This window comes from Physeter macrocephalus, chromosome 21 (genome assembly GCF_002837175.3).
Source record: "Physeter macrocephalus isolate SW-GA chromosome 21, ASM283717v5, whole genome shotgun sequence".
Taxonomy (NCBI): Eukaryota; Metazoa; Chordata; class Mammalia; order Artiodactyla; family Physeteridae; genus Physeter; species Physeter macrocephalus.
The window spans coordinates 84,821,864-84,842,454 of NC_041234.1; the positions used below are offsets into that span (position 1 = coordinate 84,821,864).

The 20,591-nt window shown below is 48.8% G+C and overlaps 1 protein-coding gene across 20 annotated transcripts in view; it reads left to right on the plus strand.

Annotated features, from left to right (window-relative positions):
- The first annotated feature begins 2,012 nt into the window (after positions 1 to 2,012).
- TMEM164 (transmembrane protein 164) overlaps positions 2,013 to 20,591 on the plus strand; it is a 167,507-nt gene continuing 148,928 nt past the window's right edge. For 9 of the 20 annotated variants that reach the window (XR_008616333.1, XR_008616334.1, XR_008616335.1 and 6 more), the window contains exons 1-2: positions 2,493 to 2,554; positions 2,865 to 3,533. Coding sequence is in view for 11 of the 20 variants with exons in the window: in XM_028482577.1 (XP_028338378.1) it covers positions 3,144 to 3,533 (390 nt within the window). In the remaining 9 variants the exon portion in view is untranslated. Of the gene's footprint in view, positions 2,136 to 2,449; positions 2,555 to 2,864; positions 3,534 to 16,340; positions 17,237 to 19,266; positions 19,701 to 20,591 lie in introns of those variants that run through there. The other 11 variants (XM_055081515.1, XM_055081520.1, XM_055081522.1 and 8 more) reach the window with 10 other exon arrangements.

The following is a 20,591-nucleotide window of genomic DNA, read 5'->3' on the forward strand; positions in this document are numbered from 1 at the left end:
GGAGAGTGCAATTTCACGTGGGCTTTGAAGGCTGGGTAGGATTGTTTATGCAGATGTAGGGGAGGGCACTGGATGTGAGTGTGTCTGCACCCATGCAGGCCTGCCAGCACAGATGCAGAACTGGATGAGGATAACTAACGGATAGCATTTATCGAGCACTTTTTATGCACCAGATACTACATAATGTGCTGCATAATTCAACTCATTTTAAATGTGCATAATCCTAGGAATTAGATAATAGATCACTGATAACCCTTCGGTTGAGAGGTGGAAACTGAGGCACAGAGAGGTAAATTGCCCAAGGTGACATAGCAAGTAAATGGCAGAATTAGAATTAGAATCCTGGTCGTCAAAACACTTGGCTATTCTACACTTGGCAAGAGAGGAATTTGTGCCTCAGGTGAGGAAGTTGGCCTGGCTACAGTCACTAAAGACCGTCATCTTGCAAACACAGGACCTTCTAGGCCAAATTCCCAAGGAAGTTCTGCATGGATTAACGAAGCCTTTTGCTGAGTGCTGTAACCTCATTCTTACTTCCTTGAAGATAGGAACTTGAGGTCTCAGGCTGCAGTCATTGCCAGGAGCTCCACAGCTTTATCCTTAATGTTATGGTGCAGAGGATTTAACAAAACACCTACGGAGAGTGAACGAGTGAGCCGCTGAATCAATCCTCGTTTGTTGTTGTTCTTTATTAATTAGCACTTGAAGAGCATCAGGTCTATGGTTGATGCTGTACAAAGCTTGGAATTAGACAAGGTTACCTGGCTCTGAGGTTACGTGGGGGAAAACCAGACTTGGAAAGGATGGGAAGACAACGGCCTGATAATACAGTAGATTGTATTTTATGTTTTGAGTCTGGCTTGCAGCCAACACCAGAAAGTGTTTCCCAGGCGAGGTGCCTAACTGTGTTTTTCTGGATATTCTCTTTTGAGTTTTCAATAAATATTAAACCAACACGAGGTGGATTCTTAAAAGGTCTTTTTCCCGTTTCCTTGCCCAAAGAAAAGCAAACCACAGTCTATGGGTAGGAAGCAGCAGGGAAGAGGGGCTCCTGTTTCAATCAGCAGCCCTTATCCAGTTCTGGGGCCCCTGCACACCCACACCGTCCTGGCAGGCCTTTCAGTGGCAGGACTCTCGGCCAAGTGCAGGTTGGGAAACAGCTGCTCCGTCGCAGAGAGGGAGGAGGGAAAGAGGTCAGGGGAAGCTTCTTTTCCTCCAGCTAGAGTACGACTGAGCTCGAAGGCGTGGCAGGAGAAAGGGGAGACAGAGGGCCTGGAGAGGGAGTGGCAGCGGTGGGTTGTGTGTCCGGAGGTTAGAAGGAGAAACGCTGGAGCGGAGCAGGAGGGGGAAGGGCCGGGCAAAGTAGGAAAAGAAGCCTCGTCCTTGTATTGGTGAGCAGGGCTGTGGCTAGAAAGGTGGGAGAAGACGCCTTCCTGGCCCCGCCCGAGTCTGCTATTTCAGGGCGGACTGGAGGAGAGGCGAACAGTAGAAGGTCACACCCAGCAGACCCCCCCAAAGCCAAGCTTGAGCAGCTGCTCATCACTAGACAGGCTCGTCCATTCCCCCAAGAACTTAGCGAGGGCCAGCTAAGTGCCTACTAGGTGCCCGGTGTACAAAGAAATGCCCTGGAGAACCGGGTCGCAGGAGGTGGAGTCGGTCCAACCGGCTTCGCGGAGGAGACGAATTCCGTAGACGGTGGTGCAAGAAGGTGGCCGTGCACGCGTGCAGGCTCGGCGAGTGCCGAACGCGAGGCAGGCCGGGGGGGAGGGGAAGGAGGCGGGGATTAAGCCCGGGGGAGGGAGGGGAGGGAGAGGCGCAAAGAGGGAGGGTGGGAGGTGTGAAGGGTGGGGGCGGCAGGGGGAACGAGGGAGGCCGGAGAGGGGAAGAGGCGAGGCGGGGTGGCCGCGGCCCGAGGGGCCGAGCCGGACGGGAGGGGGAGGGGGCGGCGGCGGCGCGGGGGAGGAGAGAGGGAGGGGAAGAAGGAGGAAGCAAGCGCGGCGGCCGCAGGGGGAGGAAGACGGGGAGGAGGAGCCGTGCGCGGCGGCCGCGGCAGCCGCCGGGGGAGCCGAGTGCCGGGGCGCGGGGAGCGCGGGGATCCAAGCGGGCGCCCAGCCGGGGCCGCAGGCCGACTGCCGGTGAGTGGAGCCCCGAAGGGCGCGGCTGTCAGTCCCTGGGGCCGGGCGGGAGGCGCGGGAAGATGCGGCGCCGGGATGGAGGGAGGGGGCCGGCAGGAGCCCAGCCCCCGGCTGGCCCGGCCTCCCGCCCGCCTTCCCTCCCTCCCTCCCTTTCTCCCTCCCTCCCTCCCGGCTTCCTCCCGCCGCTGCCCGCGCGAGGGGGCAGGTCCCGGGCGGGCCGCGGGCTGGGGGAGGTGCTGCCCGGAGGGCGGGCGTCTGGGCCGGGGGGTGGAGCTGGGGGCTCGGAGGTGTACCCGGGGGCGGGAGGCTGGACAGGGAAGGCTCTAAATTGGCTCGGAGGGGCCAGTCGGCGGCGAAGTTGCTCGCTGCGGGCAGAGACGGCCACGCGGTTGCAGGAGTAAGCGATCCCCCTGTGGCGAGTGCGTGAGACGAGGAGTCCGGCGTCCCCGCCAGCCCCGTCGCCCTCCCCGCCTGCCCGGCCCCGCCAGCTCCCCTCCTGGCCTCCGCGTGTCCCCTCGCCGTCGCCCCCGGTTCGCTCCCGCCGCGCTGCCGGGTCCCCTCGGCCCTCTCCCTGACCCTCCCGGCCTCCGACTTCCCCTGACCCCTGCTTGCTTCGCCACTGCCCCTGTTCTCCTTTTCTTCCCTCGCTAGTTACCCCTCCCCGCCTCGTAAATTCCCGATGCAATTGCCTCTTTGAGACCTTTTTTTTTTTCCTCTCCTTCCTTTTAGATTGGCCAACGGCTCGTTTCCACCCTGCCTCGTTGGTGGCCACTGGAGAAGCGCGGGGGGCTCCCCAGACAGCCGTGGGGACAAGTTAGAGCCAGCACTTTGCCCCGGGCCTCGCGTGTAGCTTCCCGTCCCCTGCTCTAGGTGCCCTGGTGTCCGGAGGGGGTGCGGGTGCGGGGGTGTGCCCTCCGTACATGTCCCACCACCCGGGCCACCCTCTGGGCTTGTGTTCCATCTCGCTCTTGCTTCCTGCACGGTGGTCGAGGGGAACCACTTTGCATCATGTCCCGGTATAGCTACCAAAGTCTCCTGGACTGGCTCTATGGGGGCGTGGACCCCAGCTTTGCAGGCAATGGGGGCCCCGACTGTGCTGCCTTCCTCTCTTGGCAGCAGCGGCTGCTGGAAAGTGTGGTGGTCCTGACCCTGGCCCTGTTGGAGATCCTGGTGGCCCTGCGGCACATCCTGAGGCAGACGAAGGAGGACGGTAGGGGTGGCCGTGGCTGCCAGCCAGAGCAGGTGACCCAGCGGCCAGAGGAAGGCAAAGAGAGCCTGAGCAAGAATCTGCTCTTAGTAGCCCTGTGCCTGACCTTCGGGGTGGAGGTGGGCTTTAAGTTCGCCACCAAGACCGTCATCTACCTGCTCAACCCCTGTCACCTGGTCACCATGATGCATGTGAGTCTGTTGACTTCCCCCCCACCCCACCCCGGGCAGCCTCAGCCTCTGCTCAAATGATCAGAGTCATTTGTGTGCTCAGGACACTTGGCAGTGTAGAGCACCTCATCCCTGCGGGAAGTGGGACCCTCACGAATGATTTTCCAACGAGGCAGTTTGTGTGCGGATTTCAGATTCGGCTCTCTTCTACCTTTGCACAATGCGTCAGCTCCACGGTGGAGGTGGGCGCTTGGAAAGACTAGCACTCAGGCCACGGCCCCTCCCCTCCCAGGCCTGGCCAGGTCTTTCACAAGCAGGAAGTCCAGCCCCAGCCAGGTGCCCTTTCTGAATCACCAGTGGGGGACCATGGCCCAGTCCCCCATTACCTCTGCCACAGGTAATTTCCCAGAGGCCTGGTGACATTCTTTCCTGGAGGTGGTCACATAAGGTTACTGGTCTCCACTGTCGTACTTTGGGGAAATCCTTTTACGGGTTTCTCTTAATGACTCTTTCATTTGGGAGTTTACGCTCTTAGGGTGAGGTCTGCCTTTGAGTTCTGTGGTGTTTGTTGAAGCAGCACCAAGCTCCTACTAACTGCACTCTGAAGCCGACCCCAGGCAGACTCGTGAACTTTTCTCTGTCCATGGTGAGAGGGTATTTATTTCATGCAAACCTCTCCATCTTACCACTCTTATTCTCTCTCCTGAGGTCACACGGTCCAGGGGTGCCCAGACAGCTGATTTCTTTACCTCCCATTAGCGACGCTAAGAAAAACAAATGAGATTGAAAAGGAAAGTTGCCAGATACATAAAAATAATCTGGGTGAGGACCAAGAGCGAGACTGTCTTTCTGTACTCAGCCTGTGTAGAGAGATGTTCTAAAACTATAAAATCATGGAGGAGGAGGAAGAGGAGAAAGGGAAAAAAAAATCTTTTTTAGATTTCAGGCTGTGGAAAACCTGGTGTGTTTTATCCAGGGACAGTTTTGAAACCTGTCACTAGCATCTTTATTGCTTTTATATTTGTAAAAGGTTATTCTCAGGAGCCTTGTGATAACCCTGTGTGGGGCAGGAGGTCGAGATGCTTATCTCCATTTTTAAGGCCTGGTGGAGCCCAGGGTTGGGAGGTCGCTCGCCTGCAGCCAAAAGATGAATTAGCTTTCCGGGTTGGAAAGGTAATCCACCCTCTTTGGGGTTGTGGAATGGCAGGGCAGTCTCTTGGGGGAGGCCAATGCTGATCGGCATGGCGCTGCCTACTTGTGGCTGGCGTGCTTGCTAGCTCTGTGTTCTAGGAACTCCTTTGATGGCAGGTTCCTGGCCTCAGTTTCCCAGTCTGTAAAATGTGAATGGCCACAAACCCCTTCCAGTCTTGTAGATGTGGCAAGGAGGTGTAGACAACTTTGGAATAAAGCAGCTCTTATTGATGGGATGGCTATAAGCATCCAGCAGGGTTGGAGTGGGTAGCATTTTCCAAAGAGGACTTCTTGGGAAGTGATGCCATTCACAGGAAACCCAGGGCTCTCCCAGCTAGACCTTCTGTGTAAATTTGAGCCTGTCCTCTTTCTTTCTTTTTTTTGATGAATGGGCTTTTTGTTAATGAAAGGAAACAACGCATCTCACCCGCTGCTATGTGAGGCTCTTGGGACAGGAGAACTTTTTTTTGGATGGCAGGTGGTGAGGGTCAGAGGGTGCCTTTTCTACAAAGGGGTCTTGAGGCCTCTGACAACCACATACGTAGAAGGTCAACAAAGAACTAAATTCAGCCTGATTGGGGCTGCTGCTGGTGTGATTACATCAAACCTGGCAGCACCATGGTTTTTTTTAGTAAAGTTATTTATTTATTTATTTATTTATTTATTTAGGGTGGTGTTGGGTCTTCGTTGCTGCGCGTGGGCTTTCCTCTAGTTGCAGCGAGCGGGGGCTACTCGTTGCGGTGCGCGGGCTTCTCACTGCGGTGGCTTGTCTTGTTGTGGAGCACGGGCTCTAGGCACGCGGGCTTCAGTAGTTGTGGCACGCGGGCTCAGTAGTTGTGGCTCGTGGGCTCTAGAGTGCAGGCTCAGTAGTTGTGGTGCACGGGCTTAGTTGCTCCACGGCATGTGGGATCTTCCCGGACCAGGTCTCAAACCCGTGTCCCCTGCATTGGCAGAAGAATTCTTAACCACTGTGCCACCAGGGAAGTCCAGCACCACGTTTTTTAGTGCAGAGGGTTTTAGAAGACGCTGGAGACTTCGTTCTGGCATTAATTAGTTGTGTGACTTTGGGGAAAGTACTTTTCCTGGGTCTCAGTTCTCCCAGCTGCAAAACGAGGCAGAGTTGCATTCCTAGCTCTTGACAGCCTATGTTCTGTGATTCTTTTCTCCATAAGCAGAGTCCGGGGATGCCACAGAGAGCTATTCTAGAAATGCTTTTGGCCTCCTTTCCGATTTCAGGTGGCCTTGTTCATCTTCTCATCTTCGTTCATCTTTTGCTCCCTGTGTCTTCCCCGTAAAGTACACCCGACCAGGCCACCCTTAGGGACACACGTAGATGATGTTGGCACTCGGGGCTGACAGCTGCAGAGAGATAGATGTTTGGGGAACTAGGAACTGATTCCTGTTACTTGTGCTTTTGCTGTTGTCCTGTGCTTAGCTTAAACTCTGAAGCTAGAGGGTGGAGACAAAGAACAGAGTCAGGCTGAGGAATTCTTGAGCCAGAGCAGGATTGTACTGCTTTGTCCTTTACTCCTCAGTCACTGCTTTGTGTCATTTAAATAGTAACTTCTGGCCTAGTGGGGGACTTAGCCTGTGATAAATCCAACATTCCATACCTTACCTGTGGCTCTTCCTGGGAAGCAGGGACGTATGGATTTTTAAAAGTTGATGTGAGTCCTTAAAAGAAGTTTAACAACAGATGGTTGGAAACAATTTTCTGACTCGGTTACAGCAATGACTAATGATAGTAAGTATGGTTAGTAATACTTTACATTTATCTAGCTCTTAACTGTTTATAAGACACTTTCACATGCATTATCTTCTTTAGGGTTATGCTAGATAAGCTTGAGCCTGGAGAGAGGGTTGTTAAAATGTTTCCTGTGACTGTGTGTATTCCACAGAGGAGATGTTGAGTACAAAGAAATGCTTTGGCAAGTGAATTAGCTGAGTTAGGCCATATTATGGCAGTGAATTCTGTGGAGTTCAGAGGTCCCAATAAGGAAAGGGAGACATTAGCTGAAATGAAAGCGGGAGCTTAGCAGAGACATTTCTGATGTGTGTCTCTCAACAGGCCGACTCAATTATGGCTTTATAGAAAGGCCTTGTTCCTCAGAGCCAGTGTAAGTTTGTAACAAGGACACTATTGCTTTAGGCCAGGAAATGGAAGAGTTGGAGGGAAAGTGGTTAGTCTCTTTATCTCCCATTTTTCAGTCTGTAGAATATTTATTTCCAAGGCCTTGTTACACAGACCCTCATCATAGCCATGCTGCCTTTGGGTGACCGCCAGCTTTAGAAGCATAAGGAAGGGCAGTTCTTGTATCTGAGTTCTGTTCTTGATTAATATTCCTGCTGTCTGGTTTCTTTTTGGCCTCATCTGATAATCTCAGGGGCCCTGGAACTGGGGTCTGGCGGAGGTTTGTATGATTACAGCAGCACCTTCTCACATCTGAACCCAAGCCGGTGATGCTTGAGGGTTCTCGGTATCAGCAAGCACCAGGATTAACGCACTGTTATTAAACCCCTTGCTGAATATCAGTGGTGTTTACCCATTACACCAGTAAGTATTTCTTCAAGTGTGGCTAGTCCCCTTGTGCATATTATTTTGGCAGGTATGGGTTACAGGGAATGAATTTACTGACTGATTATGCTGTTTACCAAAAAAATCACCCAGCAAGTTAGTGGCAGAGGTGGCTTTAGAACCGAGCTGCCACAGTGGGAATTGGGGCTTTAGCAGGAAGAGATTCTCATAGCTATTTAAGTCCGAAAATCTACAAGTTCTTAGCAGAAGGGTTAAAATGCCAGGCAATTTGACTGATTGTGTCCATAAAGACTGGTGGCCTTTTATCTCCTTTGCATCCAGTTATATTGTCTCTGTCTTAGGAACTTAACGAAAAGATCAAATTTTGGATGTCTTGTCTAATTGTCCACTTCCGGTTGGTTCTGTATGTGTCTGTGTCAATATCTCCTGATTGGGCGCTGAACTGAGTGGGGCACAGCATATGGTGTTTAACCCTCCGTGTCTCTGTGAATAAGGCAGGCTGGATCTCAGCTGGACATTTGCCAAATAATAATTGATGCTATTGACCCCGGAGCGCCAAGCCTCTGGTTTTTACCCTGTAATACCTAGTGAGCCCCATCCTTTTTTTAGAGTTGCCATTGCTATTTTATTTTTCTGTCTTTACGATATATTAGAAGGCTGACGTCCACCAAATATGGCTAACCTGCTTTTGGCTCACTGTTTATTTTCCTGCTTCTTCCCTCTTTGCTGAAAGCGTAGAATGGCTCATATTCAAAATGGCCCTGAGCTTTTTGTGACACCTTTTGGAACTCACGGAATATACACGGGTGTATTCCATTTGCTCTGTGATGGATTTGTTTTAGAGAAAACCTGATAGATTTGAGAACTAGGCTTTTTGTCCCCCGCCTCCTTGACTTCAGACCAACCACACCTCCTCATCCCCATCTGTTGTCTGGAGCGCTGATAACTGCTCCTGCTTGCAATTGACGTCGTTGGGGAATGGGTACAATGAGGGATCCAGCCATCTGCTGACGGGTTATCAGATGGACTGTGTCCTGTGTCATCAGTCCAGGGGGACACAAGGGGATAATGTTTATATGGGCCTCAGCAGTGAGGCATGACATTCCTTTTTAGTTTGTTTTATTTTTCTCCCAAGGAAATTTGCAGAGAATTTTTCCATCTTTCGTAATTACAGTCTTTGGGGGGGGGGTGTCCATTATAAAGGGAAGTGGTGTGCATTGGTGGATTAAACAACCCACAGACAGCCCTGGGATTTAAAATTATGATGCTAGTTTTGCTCATGGCTTGCTAGGGAACCTCAGCAAATTATTTAACCTTTTCCTATCTCCATCTTCTTCATGAAACGGGCCACATGGAAACAAAGCATTTTAATCCTCTGAATAACTCTGTGGTCACTTAAACAGAGATTCCAGGTACAGCTGATCAGAGCTGGACGATGACCAATAGATTTTTACCTCCGGCTCAGAAAGTGACAAACCTCAACACCTTTTCACCTTTCTTGATAGCTATTAGAATCCATTCCTCTAATCATTTCTGTTGCTTTTCTCTGGATCCTTGCCCGTGCCTGCATACCCTTCTCATGCACAGCCTATAAAACTGGGTGCTGTGACCAGAGGTCCAGCCTACACCCAGCAGAGAGGAAAGCTTTCCTTCTCAGCCTTTTCTCACCATGCACTTGTTAATACAGCCCAGCCTGGAGCTTGCGATTGAGTAACGGTATGTGGCTGGCTCCTACTCGGGGTGATCCACAGGACCCCTGGATTTTTGTCCCTTTGCCATAGATGTGTCTCCTTCATCGCTGTCTTCGTGGGATCTGTCGTGAGTTCCTCCCCTCTGCAGATCCTCCTGAAGAGTCTCCTCTGTGAAACTTTCCAGTTGACCTTGACTCCACAGTTATTCCACTCATTCCAGTAACAGCTTTTGTCCTCTTTTCCTGACCCTCTGAATATTCCTCAGACTGTTTGGCTCTTTAACATATGCCTTTGTATACATGTAGGTAATTCAGTGAGTGTTCGACTGGGTTGCTTGTTTTTGCATGTTTGTTCCTTCTCCACCATTAGCGTAAACACTTTTCTTTAAGGAAAGGAGTAGTGTTTTTTTTTTCTTCCCTCTGTAACTCCCTGCAGAGCTTAATACAATACATGCACATTAATTTTTTAATGTGTGCCTGGATAATGCTGGCTGACTGACTGACTGACAGAGCTGACTGTTTTCTTCCCCTTTTTCATTTTCCCTCTGGTGGTTCTGTCTGTGTTCCCTTGAGGTCTCCTGAGCACTGTTCCTATGTCTCCTGTACCCATTAAGAGAATCTCCTGTCTGTTTTTTGAAATAGCCAGAGGAGAGAGGTGGTTTTGCCTCCAGCTCACACATCTTTTGGTTCCATCACAAAGAGCTGGTTATTAGGAACTGCAGCCCATTCTCTGCCCCAAGTATCTGCTCCCTTTCATTGCTGTGAGGAAATTACGCTGTTGGATCTTGGTCTGAAATCCCTTTGTTCGACATCTGGAAGTGTCTACTTTCTTCTTTTCCTTCTTTAATATCAGACACATTAAAAAAACGTTATTAGTCTGGTGACTCACTTTCCATCTCTTTCTCTCCCCTTTTGTATTTTTCAGTAGGTAGCTCCACTGTCATCATACCTCACTGAAACACCCTCTGCAAGAAGAGCCAGGCTTCTCAACTTCTGGTCTTTCATATCTTTTTTTTTACTTTATTTTTTTTTCAGCTTTGTGAGGTATAATTGACAAAGAAAATTTTAAGATATTTAAAGTGCACAACATGATGATTTGATGTACGTGTACATTGTGAAAGGATTCCCCACCCCCCATGGAGATCCCTGGTCTTTCATATCTTTTGTTAAACTGAGAGCATCTTCTGCCTGTCACTGGATGAGTGGACCTGAAGAGACTATGGGTGTGGAGTGCAGTGCTTCTCGAACTTTCTTTGTGAAAAATTCCCTTGGAAGCTTGTTCTAATGCAGATGCCTGGCTCTCTACTCAGGGAGTCTGAGTAGGTCTAGGGCCTATAGGGTGAGGATGGGAATCTGCCTTTATTACAAGCTCCCAAGTGATTCTGATGCTGGTGAGCATTGGACCCCGCTTGGAGAGACATCATCTAGCGGCTAAAGTATGAGGTGGGATGTCGGTTCAAATGCTCCTCCTGACTGGTGTGAATCTGGTGGCCTTTGGGCGGGCGTTTAGTCTTCTGGTAGTACCTCAGTATTTGTGTGGGTGTTAAATAATGTGGCTGAAATTAGAGGTTGAGGGCTCTGAGTTACTGTGAGGTGGATTTTAAGGTAGCTTTAGAGTTCCAGTGGCTTGTTGGGTCCCTAAGGGGTTATGTCAGTGGAGGATTTCGGCCAGGCCTCCTTTGACACCTTCCAGTCCTTCTACACTGCCTTCCCATCCTTCCAGTGTCTGAGATTTTGGGGAACTAACGAGAGGAAATACTGACACAGAGTTATCGCATGCTCATTTTCTACGTGCAGGACTTTTGTTTTAAATGCTCATGGGAATGTATTCATTCCTGTATCCATTCAGCAAACATTTATCCAGTGCCTGTTGTGTGTCAAACATTGTGCCAGGCACTGGAGATTCAAAGATAAATAAGAAACGTTCTTTGCCTTCATGTTGCTCACAGTTGAGATGAGACAGGCAAGAACAAAGATCAACTAAATGCCAACATGACATGCACGGTAACAGATTTGAACAAAGCATAGAGGACAGAGGGTCTTTTTTTGGTCCTAGTGCAATTAAGGAAAGCTTCCTAGAAGAGGTGACATTTGACTCACAAAGGAGGCATGTTAGCTCCTTGAGAGCAGCGGCCCTTGTTTGTCTTGTTTTCTATTCTAGCACCTCAGACAGGGCCTGCCTCATAGTAGGTGCTCAGTAAACATGTGTGAATGAATGAGTAGGAAGGAAGGGTGTTGCAGGAAGGAAGGGGTGTTGCAGGAAGGAAGGGGATTCCAGGCATAGGAAACAATACATATAAAGGCCCAGAGTTGCTTCCTGTTTCACAGGAAAGCTTCTCAACTCTTACCTGGAGTCATTTGATTGTTATTATCAGGGGAAGATATTTTTTCATATTTCTCCCTTGGCAAACCAAGGAATGCTCTGTCATTTCTGGCCCGTTGATAAGACAGCTGCAGTTGCCTACGAATCCTTGATAGGGGGCTTGTGAGATCGAGAATTGTGTTCTCTGTGCTGTCCCAAGGAGGGCTCACACGGTCAAGGACAGACACACAGAACACTGATGAGAGTGAGCCGACATTAAATACAGGACATGAGATAGCAGGCATCCCACCTGCGACCAGAAGATGATTTTTAGCGGCTCATGCGGTGCTTGCTGTCCCCATGGATTCCACAGCAGAACTGATGAAATGTGATGCTATCCTTCTACCTTTCTCTTTTCTATTCTCTTCCCTGTTTCCAAGTCTTTCCCCCCGACTCACTCCATCCAGGTTTGCCTCTTTCCAGAGTGCTCAAGGCTCCAAATCAACCCCTTGTACATTTCAAAATGCCCGTTTCATCAGAGGAGGTCATATCGCCGAGGAAATCAGGAAGAAATCAGTTCCATTTAGGAGGTTCACACTGAAGTGCGAATGGCTCATAGACTCAGCTGGGCTGGGGGAGGGCAGGAATTTTCAAAAGGGCCTTGTTACCCTTACTCTAAATGGTGGGGTGTGTCCCAGTGTTTTTGAGCAGGTGGCCTTTCCCGTGTTCCTTACCCAGTTTTTGGCCTCCCTCCCGCTCCACACCCCACCATCCCCCCAGAACTGGGGTTATCAGTGTCTTGCTACCCTACTTGCTGGACCCCCAGGGTAAGTCTCCCTCCAGGGTGCTTGGATGCAGCAGTTAAATCTGAAGGCCTGGGGAGGATTCCTCCTCTTCTGGGTATGGTCCTCTCTGTTTGCTCAGCTCTTTTCCAGGGAAAGAGCTGCCAGCTAAATAGGGCATGGCTTGCATGTCCGTCAACGTGTGGTGTGTCAAGGGACGCAGACCTGTTGTGAGCCTGAGATCCTGAAGGGGAAGGTTGGGGGGATCTCTCCGTTGGCTGTGCTTCCTTAACAGTAGCTGTTGGAGCAAATGCCAGAGGAGGAAGGGTAGGATGAGTCTGGTCCTGGGCCCGTGGCTCTGCGGAAAGGGAATAGACGGGAGGTTAGAGAGGACTGGCCTGTTGGGCAGAAACAGTTCAAGCCATGTCCGTGGGCAGGTGTTTAGGTGGGTAGAAGAGCCAGAAGCGGGATTATCTGGAGGAGAAAGGAGGCATGAGCCCATTCTAATTCCATCCGGGTGCCTCCAGTCTCCCTGTCTCCATCGCACATCAGTGGTGGTGTAAACTCAGGGCGTATTTTGCCTGTGAATAGAATCGCCTTTGCCAGTCGACCAGCTGTGTTTGCAGAAAGACTCTGTGCTCAGGCTGTTGCTAGCAAAGAGACATTTCATTCAGGTGCTGATTAAATAAGGCGCAGAGCCAGGTTGCACATGAAGGCCCTTAACTACGGCTCTGGGAGCCCCTGGGTAAACACTTATTAGATGTTCTGGGCAGAGTATTAGCAGAGGCTGCTGGACATGAGGTGCTCTCTTCAGAAATCAAGTTCGGGGAAATTGGCTAGGAGAGAAAGGGTCTAGAAAAGGTCTTGCTCCTCTTTTCCTAGACTCGTCAGGTCCGAGCTGCTGGCATGTACATGGAAGGGCTAGGCAGGTTTCCTCATTGGCATTTACTTGTGAAGTTCTCACTGGGACTCAGTAGGTTTGGATTGGGACACAGCAAGGAGACTGGCTGGCTAAGTTAAGTAGGGCACTAGAAATGCCTCCTTTTCCTAATGCAAATTCAGCTTAGTGGATTGAGCTTTTGGACCCTATTTCCTGGGTATGTATTTGCGCTCCATCGTCATGTGACCTTAGGCATGTTACTTAACTGCTATCAACCTCAGTTTCACTCATCTGTAAAATGGGAGTAATAATAGTACCTACCTAATCGGGCTGTTGCGAGGATTAAATGAAATAATTTAAATCAAGCATTTAGCAGAAGTTCTGGCTCATTGTCAGCACTCAATAAATGTTAGCAGTTTTCCGTAGTGCAGTTGGCCATCTGTAACCGTGGGTTCTACTTCTGCAGATTCAACCAACTACAGATTGAAAATATTTGGGAAAAAAAATTTCCAGAAAGTTTGAAAACACAAAACTTGAATTTGCTGTGCACTGGCGACTATTTACATTTCTTTTACATTGTATTTGCAACTATTTACATAGCATTTACATTGTATTAGGTATTCTAAGTCTTTTTATACATTGTATTTCCAACTATTTACATACCATTTACATTGTATTAGTATTATAAGTCATCTAGAGATGATTTAAAGTGTGTAGGAGCACGTGTGAGGTTACATGCAAATACTACACCATTTTATACAAGGGACTTGAGCATCCACAGATTTTGGTATCCGTGGTGGGTCCTGGAACCAATCCCCTGCGGATAGCAAGGGACTATTGTAGTAGTAGCAGTACAATATATTTCAAGGCATACTGGGTAAAAGCCGACTCTAGGGTGGTAAAGGCCTGGGTTCAAATCCTACCACCAACTGTGTAGCCCTGGGCAAGTTACTTAACCTCTCCAACCCCCTAGTTTCCACATTTGTAAAATGGAATAATAATTATACCTACCCTGCAGAGCTGTTGTAAGAATTAAATGAGAAAAAAATGAGACAATACTAATAAAGCACTTAAGATAGTAGACACTCAATAAATTTTTCGCTGTGATGTGATGTGTGATGATGATCACGAGCTTCGTTATCCTTATTATGGCTACTGCTGCCGTGAGCTTGGATGCCTGATGCTGGGATAAGATGATAGAGATTAGATACAGGAAGGCAGCTTTAAGAATCTCCCCCCGCCCCCAAAAAAAATCTCACCCAAGAGAAGCTTCCCTGGCATCTTTGTTTCATGTGGTAGGCAAACATATTGGTTCCATGAAGGTGGCACCCACATTATCTCTGCAGGGCAGGGTGACTCGACTGTTGGGAGGCCTAAGGACAGTTTTGTGGGGAATTTGGATGTTACTGTAAATCACCCTTTCTGAAGCGTTTGGAGGATGGCTGTCATTGGTAGGAAGCTTGGCTTTCCAGGGACCTCTGGGCCTCATTACTGCTGCTCTTCATCAATGGGCTGGCTCTCTGGTGCCAGCTATCTTGAGATTGGTAGCCTAGGAAACCAACGAGTACATGACAGAAGTAGGAAAGGAGTGGTTTGGGCGTGGGCAGAGACAGGTGCGTGGATTTACTTTTTCCTTTTTCATTAATTTCTTTTGACCGAGGGGAGTGCACTTGCTCAAGTGCCGCCTGTTCCCAGGGTTAAGAAATTATTGGAGGAGAAAGGGCTGCTCCCAGAGCTCCTAGGAGAAAGGCAGGTTAAAAGTAGACCAGTGCTTTGCCTGACATGTCAGCAAATGGACCAAAAAAAAAAAAAAAAAAAAAAAGACAATTCAGTATCTCCCGGATACGGGAAACCTCTCTTAGTTTTGAAGAACAGCTACTCTTTCAGAACTGGGACCTCAGCCACGAGTCACTAAAGGGAGGCCCCCTTTAATTAAGTGTAGCCTTCCAGGGCCAAGGCCTGGGTCATGTGATTTCACAGCCTTGGGGTTGGAGTGCCCTACCCCACCCAGCAAGGCCCTTGGAACACCCCCAGGCATGTTCCCAAGCATTGTGGGTAAATAGGCAGTTCCTTAGGTTAAGGTCATGTTTTAATAATGCAATAATCCTGGTTCCCTGGTTGGAGCTGGCTTGGAGGGCATTCCTAAAACAAAGAGCAACCCTGAGAAATTAGGGGAGACTGTACCAAAGGGTCTCCTTCATATCACCACTTGTTCCTTGTCGCTTTGCATTTGTCAAGAGTTTCCTTTTTTAAGTCCCAGGCAGTTGAGCGTGCGCGCCTGCCTGTTGCTGCACTTTATTCCCTGCGCCCTGCAGGAATGTTGCTCGGGGTCATGTGCATAAGGGCCTTATTATCTTCAGCACTTTTACACTTGGCCCCTTGGGCTGCCGCTGCTGCCGGCTGCTGCTTCACGTGGGCCTTTCTCCCCATTTCCCGGGCCCCCAGTTGCAGGAGGACTCTCAGGGCCCCCTGAGGAAAGGGTGCCCGGTTTTACCTTTGGATTTCCATTCCCCTCGCGGCCCCTCACTGGACTTTGCAGTTCAGCTCTCCTCAGCACAGCCCTGCCAGCTAGCACCAAGCCAAGGTCATGTTTCCCTGTTTGCTGGTGGGGTTTCTGGCCAGTGAGCAAAGAGAAACAGATTGACCCCCCACCCCAAGCCCTGTGGCTGTCCTCCCCCGGGGCAGGGCTGTCGGCGGGGAGGGGTGCTGTCTTGGCCCTGGGAAGTCAGGGGTGACCTTTAGGCCGAGGCTGCTTTCGCTTCCTGGGGAAGAATGCAAAGCCCGCCGGGTCACAGGGTCTCCTGCCTGGCTGAACGGTGTTTGGCCATACCTCACAGTCAGGGCTGTGTTTGCTCAGATGGACACACGTGGAAACCAGGCTGGGATCATCTTCCCAAGTTTCTTACTCCCCGCTTTGGGTCTGAACTGAAAAACAATTTGCAAAGTACACTGTGGTCCGCACCTGTTGTTGTTGTTTTTTTAATCCCCCTTTCCACGGCCAGTTTGCAGCAAACTGAGGAGTAAGCCTGGCTCCTCCCACTTAGATTTTCTCTTTAGTTTCCCTTGGGGTTGGGTTCTCACTTTCCAGTCATAACTGTCCATCGACATTAAGGACAGTTGGTGCCCTTGTTCATTCAGGGTCGTCCCTCACCCAGACCTTTTAAACACCATAAACCTGGAATAGGGTCAAATGGACAAAAAGGAGTTAAATTTAAGAGAAAGAGCTCGTTATAATTTTTGGTTATCTCTGTACACTTTGAAAGTTAGGAGTGGTAGTGATAATAACACTTGTAACATTTTGAGCATGTATTATGCTCCAGGCACTGTGCTTAAGTCTATTGCCTGTATATTACCTAATTTGCAGCCTTTCACAAAAAGGTCATTTTTGTTTTATCTAATCCTTCTTTCTCTGGGTTCTAGCTGATTTCTCCTTTGGTCGACTTATAGGTACTGGAGAAAATATTCGAGCAATACTTTCCTGGGTTGAAATGGCAGAGTGATTCCAGGTCGGAGCTGAAAAAAAACCTCAGAGATCATCTCCTCCCTCATTTTTCCAGATGAGCAAACTGAGACCCAGAGAGGTGAAGTGATTTGCCCAAAGTCACACAGCTCAATAGAAGCAGAGGTAGATCTCCTGACTCCCGGTTCACGGTCTCTCTCTAGTACCATACATGGCCTCCTTCCACCCCTAACCATTCCAGCATAAAGGGAGATGGACTTTTGTTCTTGCCCACTAGTAGAGAAACAGAAATCATGTGTTTTTGGAGCGTCATTGTCTTACAGCCTTGAAAGCGAGGATCTCACGGCTGCAGGCCACCTCTCTGCCTGACTGCTATAGCAACTGCTTTTTCAATGTGTTTTTCTGCCCTTGCTCCCTCTCTTCCACAGCGGAGCCAGGCTGTAGTGCCACCATTGCTTGCTGCTTGTCCTGGGCAGGTAGTCCAGGCAGTTGTGTACGCTCAGTGAGCCTGTATGTCAAGCCAGTGTGATCTGCTGCGAGATAACTGGTTGTTTGGAAATGGGACCCATTCACTTGGGACTATAACTGAGGTCATCATTTCTTTCCTCTAAATAGAGACCTGTATCCTATCCTAGTGGACAGTTGTATGAGGCTCCACGGCAGTGGAGCAAAATCAGAAACTTTGTCTGGCAGAAGTGAGTGACGAAGGTCAAAGGGGAAAAAGGTCAAAATAATCTGCCAACCCAGTGGGAGAGGTCAGTTCATCTCGGTAAACAATGTAGAGTAATAAAAAGAGCACAGGATTAAGTATTAGACAGACCTGGGCCTTGGATGTAGGTTTCTGGTTGACAGAACCTAGTAGTTTTGGCTAGTCAGGTAGCCTCTCTGTGCCTGATCTTCTTATATGATACAAAGTGTGGTAGTTAAGAGTTCAGGCTCTGAAGTCAGACTGGCCGGGTTCAAATCTTGGCTCCGCTGCTTTCTAGCTGTGTCGCTTTGGGTAAGTTACTTGACATCTCTGGGCCTGTTTTCTTTCCTTCTCTGTAAAATGGGGATCATAGTATCTACTTTGTGGTTTTCTTGTAAGAATTCAATACATGGCTACATGTAAAGTATTTAGATCAGTGTCTGGTGCATAGCAAGTGTAGAGTAAATATGATAAGTATGAGTTATGGCTGTTGTATCTGTAAGATAGGGATGATCTTTGCCTTTCATACCTCACAGTCAAGTAAAATAAGATATGTTGAGCGTGTCTTGTAACTAGAAAGCACTATCTAAATAGGAAAAATCATCTTTTGAGGGCATGAACATTCAAAGGATTATTAGCCCATTGTTTTTAGGATCAGATATTGGTGGATATTCCTTTGACGATCTGGCAAAAGGAAGAATAGTAGGTTTATGTGTGGGGTTATATAAATGCTGGGGCCATCAAGCAATGTATGTCCTGCTTTTTCCCTCCTAGTGTACTTAAGAGTGCTTAAAAGCCAAGTAAAGTGGTTGGAGGATTTGGAGCGAAAAGCAAGGATTATGATACTTTTCCCTCATGGCCCCTATCTTAGTTAATGGCACTGCGGTCCATCAGTGACCCAGGTTAAGTCCCTTGAAACCTTGACACATTTACATTCCTCTCTTCCATCATCATAGTCTCTGAGGCATTTTGATTCCGTCTTCCATTATTTCTCCCATCTGTCTCTTCCTTTTCTTCTTTGATTTCTCTGCCCTTATTCGTCTGGTTGTTTATCATCATCATCATCCTCACCACCATCTGGCTCATTAGCAGCAGCTTCCTGACTGATCTTCCCTTCTCTAGGGGTCTTTCTGCTCTGTCCATCCCTTACACTGCCGCCAGAAATGATACAAGGAAAATTCATGTTGGGTCCTGCCATTCCCTTGCTCAAAAGCCTTCAATAGCTCCCTATTGCCTTTGGCAAGGATAGCAGATATAGCTAGATAAATACACCTTACGGTGCCCCAGGCCAACCGTGCTAATCAAAACATGAGCATGCTTTCCCAACATACATCTCCATGTAAGTTCAGAATTACCTTTAGCATAGTATTTTAGGCAGCAACTATCACTCAGTCAGAGAGTGGCAGATAGATAAACAAACCCTTTAGGGAAAGCTCGAACTCCTTATGATAGGATTCAGGATCTTCTATGATCTTGGTTTCAACCTTTTTCCCAGCTTTGTCCTCTAGTATTTTTTTAATATAAATTTATTTATTTATTTATTTTGGGCTGCGTTGGGTCTTCATTGCTGTGCGCGGGCTTTCTCTAGTTGCGGCGAGCAGGGGCTACTCTTCGTTGTGGTGTGCGGGCTTCTCGTTGTGGTGGCTTCTCTGGTTGCGGAGCACGGGTTCTACGCGTGTGGGCTTCTGTAGTTGTGGCACGCGGGCTCAGTAGTTGTGGCGCACGGGCTCCAGAGAGTAGGCTCAGTAGTTGTGGCGCACGGGCTTAGTTGCTCCGCGGCATGTGGGATCTTCCCGGACCAGGGCTCGAACCCGCGTCCCCTGCATCGGCAGGCGGATTCTTAACCACTGCGCCGCCAGGGAAGTCCCTGTCCTCTAGTATTGATACATTCTTTCATATGTGCTCTGATCCAGCCACATGTACCATGAACTTCCATGCTTCTTTGACTCTGAGTTTATACTTTGTTCATGTTGTACCCTCAGCCAGAAATACTTTCTTTTCTCTTCCTGTTGAGATGCCAATCATCATTCAAGGCTCAGCCTAAACATTCCCTCTTGTGAAGCTTTCTTCAAGCCTTCATGCCAGATTTAGCTATTCTTGTCTATTTTAGCATTTTATTCTGCCTTATATTACATAATTGTTTATGTCTCTCCCCCACTCCTTAGTTTGTGTGTTCCCTGAATGCAAGATCTGTGTTTTATTGATTTTTTTTCTATCCTGCACAGCATCTAGTACATACTAGACTCCTAATTTTTAAAGAAAATTTAATCGAGTCTAGCCCATTCCCTTTGTTTTTCGGATGAGGAAACGGAGGCTTAGAGGAAGAGGTCAGGTGTTCATTCGGGGATTTGTTGAGTCTCAGATGTTTGAGACGTCGAGGCTGGAGTGAACAGCAGGCAATTGAGATGTGGTTGGGCTAGCAACGTGATTTAGAGAAGATGGAGGGGCAGAAGATGCAAACATCATGCAAGCCAGGGGAGAGAAAGAAGAAAAGGACTCTGTGAAATGCCTACTTTTGTGGGCAGAAGAAAAGACTCAGTGAAGCAAAAGTGGAAAGACACCCAAGAGAGGAAGGAGTTTCATGAAGCAGGGTGTCTATTGTCATGTGAGGCAAAGAGGTTGAGACCAAGGAGGACCTGAGAAAAGGCACTTGGAATTGGTGAGTACAGGCTGGTCCTGTGGGCAGCCGTCCACCCATTTCTAAATAGTTACCTTAGAAATGTTTGTGTGTGAAGAGTTGTGTGCACGGACGTTATGGCATCAGAGAAGACTGGGAAACAGCCCGCCAGTGGCAGAAAGGTAAATCCAGCCAGTGGAGTATTGTGCAGCTTGTAAAAGGGAGGCTGATCTCTGTATTCCCTTTGAAAGATATTCACAGTATATTGTCAAAATTTAAAAAAAAGACAAACTGCGGAACAGTATGTATGATAGGAACCCATTTCCTAAGAAAACAAACCACGAGCCCTTGTATATGTGCGTGTTTCTGAGCACGTTGTAAAAGCCTAGAAGAATGTGTACCCGGTAGTGTTTACTCCTGAGTGATTAGGGGAAGGGGGCGACACCCTCACTTTATACTTAACACATTTCTGTATTGTTTGAATTTGGTGTGAGTACAGATTTCTTGAGTAATTAAGAAGAAATATTTTTGTAAAGAAAGAAAGGAGATGGTTGGCAGCCTGGGAGAGCAGTTTCAGTAGAAGAGAATCAGCGGATGAAGGAAGCCGACTCACGAGAGCAGATCTGGCAACTGAGAAAGCATCATGTGTTTGGGAGGCTGTGCCCACAGGGGCCTTGCTGCCTGTGTGGCTGGCGGGAGAGGAGCCGGGGACACAGAGAGACGCTAGAGTAAGGCCGCAACCCCATGGCCAGGAGGTTCAGCTGAAAGGGGAGGGATCAAGTAGAAGAGTAGCAAGGTGGCTTAGAGGCAGGCAGAGGCTGATTAAGAAGGAATTAAAAAAGGAAACCAGGGCTTCCCTGGTGGCGCAGTGGTTGAGAGTCCGCCTGCCGATGCAGGAGACGCGGGTTCGTGTCCTGGTCCGCGAGGATCCCA